This window comes from Bos mutus, chromosome 6, assembly GCF_027580195.1.
Source record: "Bos mutus isolate GX-2022 chromosome 6, NWIPB_WYAK_1.1, whole genome shotgun sequence".
Classification (NCBI taxonomy): Eukaryota; Metazoa; Chordata; class Mammalia; order Artiodactyla; family Bovidae; genus Bos; species Bos mutus.
Window position 1 is genome coordinate 102,208,930 of NC_091622.1, and position 18,257 is coordinate 102,227,186.

General features: G+C 39.4%; 1 protein-coding gene across 1 annotated transcript; it reads left to right on the plus strand.

Moving 5' to 3' along the window:
* Nucleotides 1-1,469: 1,469 nt before the first annotated feature.
* Nucleotides 1,470-7,337, plus strand: DSPP (dentin sialophosphoprotein). Its single transcript, XM_005904478.2, has 4 exons — nucleotides 1,470-1,520; nucleotides 3,097-3,183; nucleotides 3,317-4,315; nucleotides 4,884-7,337. Exons 1-4 carry the CDS (start codon nucleotides 1,470-1,472, stop codon nucleotides 7,335-7,337), a joined length of 3,591 nt encoding a protein of 1,196 aa, XP_005904540.2.
* The last annotated feature ends 10,920 nt before the right edge of the window (nucleotides 7,338-18,257 follow it).

Consider the following 18,257-nt stretch of genomic DNA (forward strand, 5'->3'; position numbering starts at 1 on the left):
GTTGATATTCATGGAGGCTTTATTATGCTTCCCCTATCAACATTAAATTCAATCTAGGCTAGCTTATGATCTACAGTATTATAATCTCAAAATCCAGTGGAAGTGCATGAAGTAGAAGTAAAATTCGTCCTTCCTTTCTATAGGACTAGCATCATTATGTAAAGAACTATAGTTTGTAGTAAATAGCTATTTACAATTTTGATTCTCATGAACTCAGTATCTATCTCAATGTACACAAAATGTATACTAGACTGATTCTGAAGGTGAATTCTAACAGGAGTGAAGGACTGAGTCTTCAGAAGTCCCACATAATAATTGCTATCATTTATTAAGAGATGGTTAAATAGCTGGAACGATGCCACACACTGCTTACAGTAGTAAGTGTTTATTTATCCACAGTGTTCACAAAATGGCTTTTGCTATCCTATGTTTTAGAATATTGTGATCACCAAGACAGTCTCCTGGACCTCAGGAGCTCTCAGTAGGGCAGAGGAGCATATAAGTAGCTGCCAGCCTACTCGAAAACAGTGAAAACGGCGAAGTGCCGTCAGTGCAGTATTAAAAGCTTCTTCCAGGTATAAGGAGGAGAAAGACACCAAATAACCTTTTTTTCTTTAAAAAAAAATTTGGCTGTACCCAGTGGCATTCAGGGCCCTAGTTCCCCAATCAGGTATCGAACCTGTGCCTCCTCATTGGAAGGGAGAGTCTTAAACTCTGGACCATCAGGGAAATCCCACCAAATGTGCTTTGACATGGAGCCAGAGAAAGCTTCTCAGAGACAAATCTTCTGCTAAGATAACTGGGATAATCCTGCAGTGCAGCTATTATTATCCTAGACCAAGGAATCAAATGCTTAAGAAACCTACTTACAGTCTTCAAGCTCGCACATCAAGTAACAAAGATAGAATTGGAACCTAGGTCTCTGCATCCAAACTCCATATCCTTTCGTCTGCGTGCTGGCAATTTCTTTTCTGTGCAGTCTAACGTAGCCCAGACGCGTGTGGATTTGGTGTGGGAATCATAAATCCTTCATCTATTAAGCATACTCTTGGCAGAATTAGTTGATCCTTGGTGAAAACTATTCAGAAGAGATGTTACTGCCAGTAGGAGCAGCAGAAGGAGAAAGTTATAGTTACGGCTTTTGTAACTGTCTGGCTGTACGCCTTCACGGGAAAAGCACGGGGTTAGGCAGCGCGTCATCGCGCTGAGCGGGATAGTGCCCTCGCGTGTCTGTGACCCCACTCCTGGCGTGCACTGACCACAGACAACTGTATGTACTCAGATGTGTGCTGGAACCCTGAGTCTTGGCAGCTTCTTCTCACGTTGTGTTCATACTCCTTACCTAGGAAAGAGGCATACGCTTAGAGACCAAAATAACACAGTATATGGTTATCATCTTTGCTTTATAAGTAATTTTTCACTGTTCTTTTTTCTTCAATAACAGCCACTGATCAATATTCCTATAGAAAATGAAGATCATTGTATATTTTTGCATTTGGGCAGTAGCATGGGCCATTCCAGTAAGTATGCCTTCCTCAAAAAAACCTTCTTACTTTACTATCTCTCTTAACACACACACATATGTGTATACACACACACACACACACACACACACACATATGTGTGTGTGCATTTTTTTCTTGAGATCTTGCAGATCAGCCGAGCCTAAACTTTTAGATTTGCATGAAAGACTTTATAGGATCTGTTTGGGGTCTCAACAAAACTAAATACGCACTCCGACTCATGCTCCCAGTCTTCTAATTGAAACTCCTGTCTTGTTGGAAGGATTGTTACTTTTAAAATTCATTCAGATTAATTTACATTTAATGCTTAGAAGTTGTGGAGCCTGTCCATCTTTGCTCATGCCCTATGAATTTCATTCTAATTATCAATGAAGCCTTGTTTAAGAAGGTTTCAAGAAAGAAAAATAGGAAAAAAAATCACATTTTTTTCAGCAAAGGGAAAACTAATGTTTCACTTAGAAAGTTAAATTTGAAAGATAAACACCAGCAAAGATAAATTAGGGAAATTAAGTCATTTGTGATTTTATTAGCCAGCTGCTACACTTACCATTTTGATATGCTTTCCTCATGGTATTTCTGTAGTTGAGAATTTTCTTAACTGTTTCTCTTGTGCTCCTGAGGGCACAGAAGTAGCATAGTCTTGCCTTTGTTTCTGCCCTGGTTTTGGTCAGACCTACTATTCCGGAGGAGCCTGGTAGGCTGCAGTCCATGGGGTCGCTAAGAGTCGGACATGACTGAGCGACTTCCTTTCACTTTTCACTTTCATGCATTGGAGAAGGAAATGGCAACCCACTCCAGTGTTCTTGCCTGGAGAATCCCAGGGACAGGGGAGCCTGGTGGGCTGCTGTCTATGGGATGGCACAGAGTTGGACACGAATGAAGCGACTTAGCAGCAGCAGCAACTATTCTCTTAGGGGTTTTGGCCAGGATTATTCTTAGGGTGGATCTGGTGCTGCTGCAAGAAACTTGTCATACAGAAACACCAAAGGTCTGTCTCCTCACTTTTTCTTCAATGTCATTTTTATTTAAATTTATTTATGTATTGTTTATTTACAGTGTTATATTAGTTTCAGGTATGCAGCATAGTGATTCAGTATTTTTACAGATTATACCTTATTAAAAGTTATTACAAGATAATGACTGTAGTTCTCCGTGCTACACAATATATTCTTGTTGCTTGTTTTTTTTTTTTTAGGGAATCTTCTTTCTTTTTTATTTTTTAAATTATGTAAGTGTGATAACATATTTACAGGCTGTCTCCTCATCTTTAATAAAAGACTATTCACTTTCTAGTGTTGATATAAGTGATCTGGTTAAAACCTTGGTAAACTTGATAATATTATTATGAAAAATATCTATATGCCAAGTTTAAATTCTATGGAATTCATGTAACAAGTCACTTTTCTTTTCTACCCAAGTAGATCATACTTTGGCCTTTATGTTATATCTTTTTTTCTTCATTTAGTGATAATATGTGTGTGAGTGTGTCTGTGCACACGTGTGTGAGTGCATGTGTGCACACATGTACACAAAATAAGAATATTTTCAATTTCCAGTATTTTCACTTTGGTAGGTTCCTCAAATCAAGCCATTGGAGAGACATGCTGTTGACAAATCGGTGAACGTAAATCTTCTAGCAAAATCAAAAGTGCCAATACAGGTATAAGATGTAAAATGTATTTCTAAACTCTTTTAGATCCCATTAACTTCCAGAAAATCGATGCTCATCTTTTCAGTTTGCTTTACTTTAAGATGATATCCACAACTTAATTTGAATTGTCTCTCTTTTTCAGGATGCATTAAATGACAATAATACCACTAAAGAAAGTGGTGGCCTCATGCATGAACATGAACAAGGAAGGCAACAGGATATCCAAGATGGTTACAAAGGAGACAGAAATGGTTCTGAGTGGGCAGAGCTGGGAGGGAAAAGTTCTTCTACAGGTTCCATGTTAGCAAACGAAAAGGGGAATACAGAGGATCTAAAGGGGGGCACAGGAAAACCAGAAACATATGACCATGATGGGATGCAAGGACAAGAAGAGAGCATCACTGCAAACGGCCTCAGGGGACAAGTAAGCATCGTCCATGATGCTGGAGTGGCAAATGGGAGCCATATTGATGGGATTGCTGAGAACAATTCCCAAAACGCAGGTGTTGGAAATACAAGTCAAAGTGAGGACTCCACTGTTGTCCAAGAAGATGGACATCAAGTAGCTGGAAGCAGTAACAGTACAGGTCAGGAGGCTGAAATCAATGGGGATTCCTGTAGAAATGGAGCTGACACAAGTGAAACAACACCTCAGAGAGAAGACGAGAGAAATGGGAATGAGGAGGTAGGGGTATTGCCAGTGGGGAGTGGAGCTGGAAATGGAGAAGATGTTGGTTTGGATAATTTTGAAGGAAGTCCTAGTGGGAATGGAGCAGATGAAGATGAAGACAAGGGCTCTGGTGATGGTGAAGGTGATGAAATAGGGAATGGAGAAAAGGGTAGTGATACCAGCAAGGGCCAGGAGGGTCAATCTCACGGAGAAGAGGATGATGAGGACAATAGCTTAGGTCAAAATTCAGTTAGTAGTGAAGATGATGGCCCTGGGGACAAAGAAGACTCCCATGTCATTGATGGAGACAACATTTCCAAGAGTGAGGAAGATTCTGCAGGTATTCCGGAAGACAATGGTAGCCAGAAAACAGAGGACACTCAAAAACCCAGTCACAGAGAGAACAAAGCTGTGGAAAATAGACTCACTGAAAAGTCACAGCCAACTGCTATTGGGAAGAACCAAGATAAGGTTAGCTTGTGAAGCTGATTTCTTTCAATGGCAGTTTAACTCCCCCACTTCCTTTCATGATGGTGTGTGTGCATGCTCAGTCACCCAGTCGTGTTCAACTCTTTGCAACCCCATAGACTGTAGCCTGTCAGACTGCTCTGCCCGTGATGGTAGCACAAAAATAAATCATGATGAACAGTCATGTATTTTTGCACCTTGATTTAGGACTGGACTATTTAATGGGGGAAGCTAGAGTCCTTACTAGACATTGCTATGGAACAATTTTAAAAAGTTGAAATTTCTGAAGATTTGGTTACAGTTCTTCAAAAACCTTATGCTAAATAATTAATGCATCATGTAACTGTTTACAAAAGTTCCTACTGAATAAAAACATGAATGGGATGGTCTATAATCTAAACACTAGAGTACTTTCAAGTACAATAAAGCACATTTTCACAGACAGGTGTTTCTGAGGTACTGGAATCCAAACTCCTGTTCTCTGGCCAATTTCCCCAGTCTTCCTCAGACCAATGCAACTTTGCAGCATAACATTCACTAATTAATCATTCTTTTCTCCATCTTTCCATAGGGAATGGAAATGGAAAGTCCCAGCAGTGGCCACAGAAACAATGTTACCAAAGAAGCTGGGAAAGTGAATGAAGATAAAGAGAGTAAAGGCCAACATGGAATGATTGTGGGCAAAGGAAATGTCAAGACGCAAGGAGAGATTGACATTATACAAGGAGCTGGCCAGAAACTGGAGTCTGGAAACAAGCTTGGACCCAGCCAAGTACATAGTGACAGTAACAGTGATGGGCATGACAGCTATGAGTTTGACGATGAATCCATGCAAGGAGATGATCCCAACAGCAGTGATGAGTCTAATGGCAGTGATGATGCCAATTCTGAAGGTGATAATAATCACAGTAGCCGAGGAGATGCTTCTTATAACTCTGATGAATCAAATGACAATGGCAATGACAGTGGCTCAAAAGGAGATGATGATGGTAGTGATAACACATCAGATGCTAATGATAATGGTAGTGATGGCAATGATGACAATGGAGGTGATGACAGTGGCAAATCAGGTAACAGCAAAGATAAATCAGACAGCAGTGACAGCAGTGACAGTAGTGACAGTGACAGCAGTGACAGCAGTGAAAGTGACAGTAAATCAGACAGTGACAGTAGTGACAGCAGTGACAGTGACAGTAAATCAGACAATGACAGTAGTGACAGCAGTGACAGTGACAGTAAATCAGATAGTGACAGTAGTGATAGCAGTGACAGCAAATCAGACAGTAGTGACAGCAGTGACAGTGACAGCAGTGACAGCAGTGACAGCAAATCAGACAGTAGTGACAGCAGTGACAGCAGTGATAGTGACAGCAGTGACAGCAGTGATAGTAGTGACAGCAGTGACAGCAGTGACAGTGACAGTAAATCAGATAGTGACAGTAGTGATAGCAGTGATAGCAAATCAGACAGTAGTGACAGCAGTGACAGTGACAGCAGTGACAGCAGTGATAGCAAATCAGACAGTAGTGACAGCAGTGACAGCAGCGATAGTGACAGCAGTGACAGCAGTGATAGTAGTGACAGTGACAGCAGTGACAGCAGTGACAGTGACAGTAAATCAGATAGTGACAGCAGTGATAGCAAATCAGACAGTAGTGACAGCAGTGACAGTGACAGCAGTGACAGTGACAGCAGTGACAGCAGTGATAGCAAATCAGACAGTAGTGATAGCAGTGACAGTGATAGTAAATCAGACAGTGACAGCAGTGACAGCAGTGATAGCAAATCAGACAGTAGTGACAGCAGTGACAGCAGCGATAGTGACAGCAGTGACAGCAGTGATAGTAGTGACAGCAGTGACAGCAAATCAGACAGTAGTGATAGTAGTGACAGCAGTGATAGTGACAGCAATGATAGTGACAGCAGTGATAGTAGTGACAGCAGTGACAGTGACAGTAAATCAGACAGTGACAGCAGCGACAGTAGTGATAGCAAATCAGACAGCAGTGACAGCAGTGACAGTAGTAACAGCAGTGATAGTAGCGACAGCAGTGACAGCAGTGATAGCAGTGACAGCAAATCAGACAGTAGTGACAGTAGTGACAGCAGTGACAGTAGCAATAGCAGCGACAGTGACAGTAAATCAGACAGTGACAGTAGTGACAGCAGTGACAGCAGTGATAGTAGTGACAGCAGTGACAGCAAGTCAGACAGTAGTGACAGCAGTGATAGTGACAGCAGTGACAGCAGTGATAGTAGTGACAGCACTGACAGCAGCAATAGCAGCGACAGTGACAGTAAATCAGACAGTGACAGTAGTAACAGCAGTGATAGTAGTGACAGTAGTGACAGCAAGTCAGACAGCAGTGACAGCAGTGACAGCAGTGATAGCAAATCAGACAGTAGTGACAGCAGTGATAGTGACAGTAAATCAGACAGTGACAGCAGCGACAGCAGTGACAGCAGTGACAGTGACAGTAGTGACAGCAGTGACAGCAGCGATAGTGACAGCAGTGATAGTGACAGCAGCGATAGTGACAGCAGCGATAGCAGTGATAGTGACAGTAAGTCAGATAGTGACAGCAGCGACAGCAGCAACAGCAGTGATAGCAGTGACAGCAGTGATAGCGACACTAAATCTGACAGTGACAGCAGCGACAGCAGTGACAGTGACAGTAGTGACAGCAGTGACAGCAGTGACAGCAGTGACAGCAGTGACAGCAGCGATAGTGACAGCAGCAATAGCAGTGATAGTGACAGTAAGTCAGACAGTGACAGCAGCGACAGCAGCGACAGTGACAGTAGTGACAGCAGTGATAGTGACAGCAGTGACAGTGACAGCAGTGACAGCGACAGCAGTGACAGCAGTGACAGCAATGATAGCAACACTAAATCCGACAGTGACAGCAGCGACAGCAGTGACAGCCAGAGCAAGTCTGGTAATGGCAACCACAATGGAGGTAGCAGCAACAGTGACAGTGACAGTGAAGGCAGTAACAGTAATCACTCAACAAGTGACGATTAGAACTAAAGAAAACCCCACAAGATGCCTTTTGTGAAAAGTGTGGTGAGTAATTGATAGGAAATACAGATTTCCAGGAAAGTAAAGAAGGGGGAGGAATAAAGAGAAGACCTATGTAAAGATCCATACATCTACAGACACAAGGAAAGAGTCAAGTTGTCGGATTCAGGACCGGGTCCCAACACCCTCAGAGAGAGAATCTGTGTACATGCATGTTAAATATATTTTGAAAAGATTTTGTTAAAACTGTAAATGCAAACATAGAAGAACAATTAAAATGTTCTTTACACAGAAACCTCAAGTAATCACATACTAATAACTTCAATTTAAATGCCAAGTGCTTTAGAAAATGTATTAGCACGCAAACACATCTTATAAATAACCAGTGGCATTAGCCTAATCTTGCAGTAATTATATCTATATTCTACGTAGATGGTCTGCCTGCTGCTGAGTAAAAGATGCTCTCATCATGATCTCCAGCTTGGCTACAATTCATTTGCTTGTTCTAAGGAAGAAATATATTGCAACATAAAAAAAAATCACAGCAACCATTTAATTTACCCAAACCATGGGAATAATCTTTGTAATTAGTGAGTAGAGTAACTACAAATTATGGAAATTCTAAAGAGTTCTAGAGAGAAAAGAATTTAGAGGCTCATTTAAACAGCAAAATCTTACATATAAGATCACATTCCTGCAAAGCACTGCTGGAAATGTAGCATAAAGTTCGTAAAATTATCGACGAAACTGAGGCAGTACTTAGAACATGCCTTGCCTCAAGTTGCCACTCTCCAACTATTAATAAATAAACGAATTCATGAATGAAGGGCTCTTGGAGGGTGTGCACTTTTTGAACTCTGTTCAGAACTCTGCTAAGAGGATTTAGTTGTCTTCCTCAATCTCGGGCTTGCCTAGTGGATCAGCTGGTAAAGAATCCGCCTGCAATGCAGGAGATCTGGGATTTGATCCCTGGGTTGGGAAGATCCACTGGAGAAGGGAATGGCTACCCACTCCAGTAATCTGGCCTGGAGAATTCCATGGACTGTTACAGTACATGGGGTCGCAAAGAGTCGGACAAGACTGAGCAACTTTCACTTTTACTTTCCTCCATCTCACCAAGTCAAACCTGCTTCATATTTGCTTTTAAATCCCCGTAGATGAAAAATCCCAAATCAGACCCTGAAGACTCCCTATTAATCTCTTTAATAAAGCCAACAGTTGGTCTGGAAACTGCTCACTTTGTTAAAATCTGAGACTCATTTGTTGTTGTTCAGCTGCTCAGCCATGTCCAACTCTTTGCAACCCCATGGACTGCAGCTCACCAGGCTTCCCTGCCCTTCACCATCTCCCAGAGTTTGCTCAAACTCATGTCCATTGAGTGGGTGATGCCACCCAACCATCTCATCCTCTGCCGTCCCCTTCTCCTCCTGACTTTAATATCTCCCAGCATCAGGGTCTTTTCCAATGAGTCAGTTCTTCGTATGTGTGGCCAAAGTATTGGAGTTTCAGCTTCAGCATCCATCCTTCCAATGGAATATTAAGGATTGATTTCCTTTAGGATTGACTGGTTAGATCTCCTAGCTATCCAAGGGACTCTCAAGAGTCTTCTCCAGCACCACAGTTCGAAGGCATCAATTCTTCAGTGTTCAGCCTTTTTTATTGTCCAGCTCTCACATCCATACGTGACTACTGGAAAAACCATAGAATTGACTATATGGACTTTTATAGGCAAAGTAATGTCTCTGTTTTTTAATATGCTGTCTAGGATTGTCATTGCTTTTCTTCCAAGGAACAAGCATCTTTTGACTTCATTGCCGCAGCCACCATCTGCAATAATTTTTGGAGCCCAAGAAAATAAAGTCTGTCACTGTTTCCATTGTTTCCCCATCCATTTGCCATGAAGTGATGGGACCGGATGCTATGATCTTCATTTTTTGAATGTTGAGTTTTAAGCCAGCTTTTTCACTTTCCTCATTCACTTTCATCAAAAGGTTCTTTAACTCCTCCCCACTTTCTGCCATAAGGGTAGTGTCATCTGCATATCTGAGGTTACTGATATTTCTTGCAGCAATCTTGATTCCAGCTTGTGCTTCATCTAGCCTGGCCTTTTGCATGAGGTACTCTGCATGTAAGTTAAATAAGCAGGGTGACAATATACAGCCTTTACATACTCCTTTCCTGATTTGGAACCAGTCTGTTGTTTCATGTCTGATTCTAACTGTTGCTTCTTGACCTGCATACAGATTTCTCAGGAGGCAGGAAAAGTGATCTGGTATTCCCATCTCTTTAAGAATTTCCCACAGTTTGCTGTGATCCACACAGTCAAAGGCTTTAGTGTAGTCAATGAAGCAGAAGTAGATGTTTTTCTGGAATTCCCTAGCTTTTTCTATGATCCAATGGCTGTTGGCAATTTGACCTCTGGTTCCTCTGCTTTTTTAATCCAGCTTGTACATGGGAAGTTCTCTCTTCATACACTGTTGAAGCCTAGCTTGAAGGATTTTGAGCAGCACTTTGCTAGTATATGAAATGAGTCAATTGTGCAGTAGTCTGAATATTCTTTGGTACATTCAACTAAAATCTGAGCGTGATTTGCATGCATGAGGGCACTTCTTAGTTTTGAGATGAAGTCCCAACCCTAGAACATGAGGATCTTAAAGATGTGTGAGACTAGAGTGTGATGTTTAACAGGCTGATATAATTTATCACCCAAACTAGGACACCCTTGAAAGTGAAAGGGCGGCTATGAATAACTACTTGGGGAAAGGAGGTATAGAGTTGGCTTGTCTGGGACTCTGGAAGATATAACGACCATAACCATAAACCTTAGTGTATTATTCAAGATTTAGTAGTGATGATTTGTAAGTTCCCTCTTTTTCCACTTTGGTAATCATTTTGTATTTGTTCTAATTCAAAGGTAAAATTCTATATGGCAAAGTTTTGAATGCAGCTTCTTTAATTTTAATTTTCAACCAGTCATTAGTTGACAATTTATTTTCTACTACTAGGCATATTTTACACAAAGAGTTTCAGTAGGGTTTTTTTCCCTCCTTCCTTTATGCAAGATTTTCTTAGTTAAGAGATCAATATTGCAAGTAATAATGCTGATGGCTTTAAAAATTTGGCTATTAATATACTACTTGGTAACTCGTAATACTGTAAAATTTCAGATTTCTACTATATTATAGTCATGGAAATGACTCCAAACTTCTTCCCTTAAAATATGCTCTAGATTTTTAACTCTTTTAGGCTTCAGGATTTTTTGTTTTCCCAATTTGTAAATTGTGGCTTCTAGTAACTGTCCTACCTATTTCAAAATGTTGTCATGGGCATTAGGTCAGGCAATGAATATGAAACTCTTTGTAAATTATATGATATACAAATGAGCAAAAATGAATTTTGGTGCTATAATAAACATCTATCTGTATGACTTCATCTTAATGAGTTTGTGAGTACTTACTTCCTCTATCGTATATATATATTTTTTCTTCATTGTGTTTATTTTTTTATTGTATTTAACTTTACAATATTGTATTGGTTTTGCCATATATCAAAATGAATCTGCCACAGGTATACATGTGTTCCCCATCCTGAACCCTCCTCCCTCCTCCCTCCCCATACCATCCCTCTGGGTCGTCCCAGTGCACTAGCCCCAAGCATCCAGTATCGTGCATCCAACCTGGACTGGCAACTCGTTTCTTACATGATATTTTACATGTTTCAATGTCATTCTCCCAAATCTTCCCACCCTCTCCCTCTTCCACAGAGTCCATAAGACTGTTCTATACATCAGTGTCTCTTTTGCTGTCTCGTACACCGGGTTATTGTTACCATCTTTCTAAATTCCATATATATGCGTTAGTATACTGTATTTATGTTTTTCCTTCTGGCTTACTTCACTCTGTATAATAGGTTCCAGTTTCATCCACCTCATTAGAACTGATTCAAATGTATTCTTTTTAATGGCTGAGTAATACTCCATTGTGTACATGTACCATAGCTTTCTTATCCATTCATCTGCTGATGGACATCTAGGTTGCTTCCATGTCCTGGCTATTATAAACAGTGCTGCGGTGAACATTGGAGTACACGTGTCTCTTTCCCTTCTGGTTTCCTCAGTGTGTATGCCCAGCAGTGGGATTGCTGGATCATAAGGCAGTTCTATTTCCAGTTTTTAAGGAATCTCACACTGTTCTCCATAGTGGCTGAACTAGTTTGCATTCCCACCAACAGTGTAAGAGGCTTCCCTTTTCTCCACACCTTCTCCAGCATTTATTATTTGTAGACTTTTGGATCGCAGCCATTCTGACTGGCGTGAAATGGTACCTCATAGTGGTTTTGATTTGCATTTCTCTGATAATGAGTGATGTTGAGCATCTTTTCATGTGTTTGTTAGCCACCTGTATGTCTTCTTTGGAGAAATGTCTATTTAGTTCTTTGGCCCATTTTTTGATTGAGTCGTTTATTTTTCTGGAGTTGAGCTGTAGGAGTTGCTTGTATATTTTTGAGATTAGTTGTTTGTCAGTTGCTTCATTTGCTATTATTTTCTCCCATTCTGAAGGCTGTCTTTTCACCTTGCTAATAGTTTCCTTTGATGTGCAGAAGCTTTTAAGGTTAATTAGGTCCCATTTGTTTATTTTTGATTTTATTTCCAATATTCTGGGAGGTGGGTCATAGAGGATCCTGCTGTGATGTATGTCAGAGAGTGTTTTGCCTATGTTCTCCTCTAGGAGTTTTATAGTTTCTGGTCTTACATTGAGATCTTTAATCCATTTTGAGTTTATTTTTGTGTATGGTGTTAGAAAGTGGTCTAGTTTCATTCTTTTGCAAGTGGTTGACCAGATTTCCCAGCACCACTTGTTAAAGAGATTGTCTTTAATCCATTGTATATTCTTGCCTCCTTTGTCAAAGATAAGGTGTCCATATGTGTGTGGATTTATCTCTGGGCTTTCTATTTATTCCATTGATCTATATTTCTGTCTTTGTGCCAGTACCATACTGTCTTGATAACTGTGGCTTTGTAGTAGAGCCTGAAGTCAGGTAGGTTGATTCCTCCAGTTCCATTCTTCTTTCTCAAGATCGCTTTGGCTATTTGAGGTTTTTTGTATTTCCATACAAATTGTGAAATTATTTGTTCTAGCTCTGTGAAGAATACTGTTGGTAGCTTGATAGGGATTGCGTTGAATCTATAAATTGCTTTGGGTAGTATACTCATTTTCACAATATTGATTCTTCCAATCCATGAACATGGTATATTTCTCCATCTATTAGTGTCCTCTTTGATTTCTTTCACCAGTGTTTTATAGTTTTCTATATATAGGTCTTCAGTTTCTTTAGGTAGATATATTCCTAAGTATTTTATTCTTTCTGTTGCAATGGTGAATGGAATTGTTTCCTTAATTTCTCTTTCTGTTTTCTCATTATTAGTGTATAGGAATGCAAGGGATTTCTGTGTGTTGATTTTATATCCTGCAACTTTACTATAGTCATTGATTATTTCTAGTAATTTTCTGGTGGAATCTTTAGGGTTTTCTATGTAGAGGATCATGTCATCTGCAAATAGTGAGAGTTTTACTTCTTCTTTTCCAATTTGGATTCCTTTTATTTCTTTTTCTGCTCTGATTGCTGTGGCCAAAACTTCCAAAACTATTTTGAATAGTAATGGTGAGAGTGGGCACCCTTGTCTTGTTCCTGACTTTAGAGGAAATGCTTTCAATTTTTCACCATTGAGGATAATGTTTGCTGTGGGTTTGTCATATATAGCTTTTATTATGTTGAGGTATGTTCCTTCTATTCCTGCTTTCTGGAGAGTTTTTATCATAAATGGGTGTTGAATTTTGTCAAAGGCTTTGTCTGCATCTATTGAGATAATCATATGGTTTTTATTTTTCAATTTGTTAATGTGGTGTATTACATTGATAGATTTGCGGATATTGAAGAATCCTTGCATCCCTGGGATAAAGCCCACTTGATCATGGTGTATGATCTTTTTAATGTGTTGTTGGATTCTGATTGCTAGAATTTTGTTAAGGATTTTTGCATCTATGTTCATCAGTGACATTGGCCTGTAGTTTTCTTTTTTTGTGGGATCTTTGTCAGGTTTTGGTATTAGGGTGATGGTGGCCTCATAGAATGAGTTTGGAAGTTTACCTTCTTCTGCAAGTTTTTGGAAGAGTTTGAGCAGGATAGGTGTTAGCTCTTCTCTAAATTTTTGGTAGAATTCAGCTGTGAAGCCGTCTGGACCAGGGCTTTTGTTTGCTGGAAGATTTTTGATTACAGTTTCAATTTCCGTGCTTGTGATGGGTCTGTTAAGATTTTCTATTTCTTCCTGGTCGAGTTTTGGAAAGTTGTACTTTTCTAAGAATTTGTCCATTTCTTTCACGTTGTCCATTTTATTGGCATATAATTGTTGATAGTAGTCTCTTATGATCCTTTGTATTTCTGTGTTGTCTGTTGTGATCTCTCCATTTTCGTTTCTAATTTTGTTGATTTGATTTTTCTCCCTTTGTTTCTTGATGAGTCTGGCTAATGGTTTGTCAATTTTATTTATCCTTTCAAAGAACCAGCTTTTGGTTTTGTTGATTTTTGCTATGGTCTCTTTTGTTTCTTTTGCATTTATTTCTGCTCTAATTTTTAAGATTTCTTTCCTTCTACTAACCCTGGGGTTCTTCATTTCTTCCTTTTCTAGTTGCTTTAGGTGTAGAGTTAGGTTATTTATTTGACTTTTTTCTTGTTTCTTGAGGTGTGCCTGTATTACTATGAACTTTCCCCTTAGGACTGCTTTTATCACGTCCCACAGGTTTTGGGTTGTTGTGTTTTCATTTTCATTCGTTTCTATGCAAATTTTGATTTCTTTTTTGATTTCTTCTGTGATTTGTTGGTTATTCAGCAGCGTGTTGTTCAGCCTCCATATGTTGGAATTTTTAATAGTTTTTCTCCTGTAATTGAGATCTAATCTTACTGCATTGTGGTTAGAAAAAATGCTTGGAATGATTTCTATTTTTTTGAATTTACCAAGGCTAGCTTTATGGCCCAGGATGTGATCTATCCTGGAGAAGGTTCCATGTGCGCTTGAGAAAAAGGTGAAATTCATTGTTTTGGGATGAAATGTCCTATAGATATCAATTAGGTCTAACTGGTCTATTGTATCATTTAACGTTTGTGTTTCCTTGTTAATTTTCTGTTTAGTTGATCTATCCATAGGTGTAAGTGGGGTATTAAAGTCTCCCACTATTATTGTGTTATTGTTAATGTCTCCTTTCATACTTGTTAGCATTTGTCTTACGTACTGTGGTGCTCCCATGTTGGGTGCATATATATTTATAATTGTTATATCTTCTTCTTGGATTGATCCTTTGATCATTATGTAGTGACCTTCTTTGTCTCTTTTCACGGCCTTTGTTTTAAAGTCTATTTTATCTGATATGAGTATTGCTACTCCTGCTTTCTTTTGGTCCCTATTTGCATGGAAAATCTTTTTCCAGCCCTTCACTTTCAATCTGTATGTGTCCCCTGTTTTGAGGTGGGTCTCTTGTAGACAACATATGTAGGGGTCTTGTTTTTGTATCCATTCAGCCAGTCTTCGTCTTTTGGTTGGGGCATTCAACCCATTTACGTTTAAGGTAATTACTGATAAGTATGATCCCGTTGCCATTTACTTTATTGTTTTGGGTTTGAGTTTATACACTGTTTTTGTGTTTCCTGTCTAGAGAATATTCTTTAGTATTTGTTGGAGAGCTGGTTTGGTGGTGCAGAATTCTCTCAGCTTTTGCTTGTCTGAAAAGCTTTTGATTTCTCCTTCATACTTGAATGAGATCCTTGCTGGGTACAATAATCTGGGCTGGAGGTTATTTTCTTTCATCATTTTAAGTATGTCTTGCCATTCCCTCCTGGCTTGAAGAGTTTCTATTGAAAGATCAGCTGTTATCCTTATGGGAATTCCCTTGTGTGTTATTTGTTGTTTTTCCCTTGCTGCTTTTAGTATTTGTTCTTTGTGTTTGATCTTTGTTAATTTGAATAATATGTGTCTTGGGGTGTTTTGCCTTGGGTTTATCCTGTTTGGAACTCTCTGGGTTTCTTGGACTTGGGTGATTATTTCCTTCCCCATTTTAGGGAAGTTTTCCACTATTATCTCCTCAAGTATTTTCTCATGGTCTTTCTTTTTGTCTTCTTCTTCTGGAACCCCTATGATTCGAATGTTGTAGCGTTTAATATTGTCCTGGAGGTCTCTGAGATTGTCCTCATTTCTTTTAATTTGTTTTTCTTTTATCCTCTCTGATTCATTTATTTCTACCATTCTATCTTCTAATTCACTAATCCTATCTTCTGCCTCCGTTATTCTACTATTTATTTGCCTCCAGAGTGTTTTTAATTTCATTTATTGCATTATTCATTATATATTGACTCTTTTTTATTTCTTCTAGGTCCTTGTTAAACCTTTCTTGCATCTTCTCAATCCTTGTCTCCAGGCTCTTTATCTGTGATTCCGTTTTAGTTTCAAGATTTTGGATCAATTTCACTATCATTATTCGGAATTCTTTATCAGGTAGATTCCCTATCTCTTCCTCTTTTGTTTGGTTTGGTGGGCATTTATCCTGTTCCTTTATCTGCTGAGTATTCCTCTGTCTCTTCATCTTGTTTAAATTGCTGAGTTTGGGGTGTCCTTTCTGTATTCTGGCAGTTTGTGGAGTTCTCTTTATTGTGGCGTTTCCTCACTGTGTGTGGGTTTGTACAGGTGGCTTGTCGAGGTTTCCTGGTTAGGGAAGCTTGTGTTGGTGTTCTGGTGGGTGGAGCTGTATTTCTTCTCTCTCCTTTCGAAGAGTTGGGTTGCTTTTCTGGGTGCCTGATGTCCTCTGCCGGCATTCAGAAGTTGTTTTGTGGAATTTACTCGACGTTTAAATGCTCTTTTGATGAATTTGTGGGGGAGAAAGTGTTCTCCCCGTCCTACTCCTCCGCCATCTTGGCTCCTCCCCCGATATTATACATATTTCAATGCCATTCTCCCATATCATCCCACCCTCTCCCTCTCCCACAGAGTCCAAAAGACTGTTCTATACATCAGTGTCTCTTTTGCTGTCTCGTATATAGGGTTATGGTTACCATCTTTCTAAATTCCATATATATGTGTTAGTATACTGTATTGGTGTTTTTCTTTCTGGCTTACTTCACTCTGTATAATAGGCTCCAGTTTCATCCACCTCATTAGAACTGATTCAAATGTATTCTTTTTAATGGCCGAGTAATACTCCATTGTGTATATGTACCACAGCTTTCTTATCCATTCATCTGCTGATGGACATCTAGGTTGCTTCCATGTCCTGGCTATTATGAACAGTGCTGTGATGAACATTGAGGTACATGTGTCTCTTTCAATTCTGGTTTCCTCAGTGTGTATGCCCAGCAGTGGGATTGCTGGGTCATAAGGCAGTTCTATTTCCAGTTTTTTAAGGAATCTCCACACTGTTCTCCATAGTGGCTGTACTAGTTTGCATTCCCACCAACAGTGTAAGAGGCTTCCCTTTTCTCCACACCCTCTCCAGCATTTATTATTTGTAGACTTTTGGATCGCAGCCATTCTGACTGGCATGAAATGGTACCTCATAGTGGTTTTGATTTGCATTTCTCTGATAATGAGTGATGTTGAGCATCTTTTCATGTGTTTGTTAGCCATCTGTATGTCTTCTTTGGAGAAATGTCTATTTAGTTCTTTGGCCCATTTTTTGATTGGGTCATTTATTTTTCTGGAATTGAGCTGTAGGAGTTGCTTGTATATTTTTGAGATTAGTTGTTTGTCAGTTGCTTCATTTGCTATTATTTTCTCCCATTCTGAAGGCTGTCTTTTCACCTTGCTAATAGTTTCCTTTGATGTGCAGAAGCTTTTAATTTTAATTAGGTCCCATTTGTTTATTTTTGTTTTTATTTCCAATATTCTGGGAGGCGGATCATAGAGGATCCTGCTGTGATGTATGTCGGAGAGTGTTTTGCCTATATTCTTCTCTAGGAGTTTTATAGTTTCTGGTCTTACGTTTATATCTTTAATCCATTTTGAGTTTATTTTTGTGTATGGTGTTAGAAAATGCTCTAGTTTCATTCTTTTACAAGTGGTTGACCAGTTTTTCCAGCACCACTTGTTAAAGAGATTGTCTTTAATCCATTGTATATTCTTGCCTCCTTTGTCAAAGATAAGGTGTCCATATGTGTGTGGATTTATCTCTGGGCTTTCTATTTTGTTCCATTGATCTATATTTCTGTTCTCTATCATATTTTTAAAAATTAGTTTTTTTTTTTTTTTTTTCCACCTCGAGGCTTGTAGGATTTCAATTTCCATCCAGGGACTAAATGTGGGCCCAAGCAGTGAAAGCACCAAGTCCTAACAATTGAACAGCCAGGGAATTCCTAAAATTAATTGAAAAATTAATGTATATATATACACACACACAAAATAAAAATTTAAAACACAATGAAAAGGTATACAAAAATATGATGCTCTGAAGATTTGATGTTTTTGAAATGTGGTGTTGGAGAAGACTCTTGAGAGTCTCTTGTACTGCAAGGAGATCCAACCAGTCTATCCTAAAGGAAATCAGTACTGAATATTCATTGGAAGGACTGATGCTAAAGCTGAAACTCCAATACTTTGGCCACCTGATGCACAGAACTGATTCACTAGAAAAGACCCTGATGCTGGGAAAAATTGAAGGTGGGAGGAGAAGGGGACGAGAGAGGATGAGATGGTTGGATGGCATCACCAACTCGATGGATATGAGTTTGAGTAAGCTCCAGGAATTGGTGATGGACAGGGAAGGCTGGTGTGCTGCAGTCCACGGGGGTCACAGAGTTGGACATGACTGAGCGACTGAACTGACTATCATTCCAGACTCCTCGTCTTCTATTTTTCTTCCCTAAAGACAATTCCCATTAGTACAA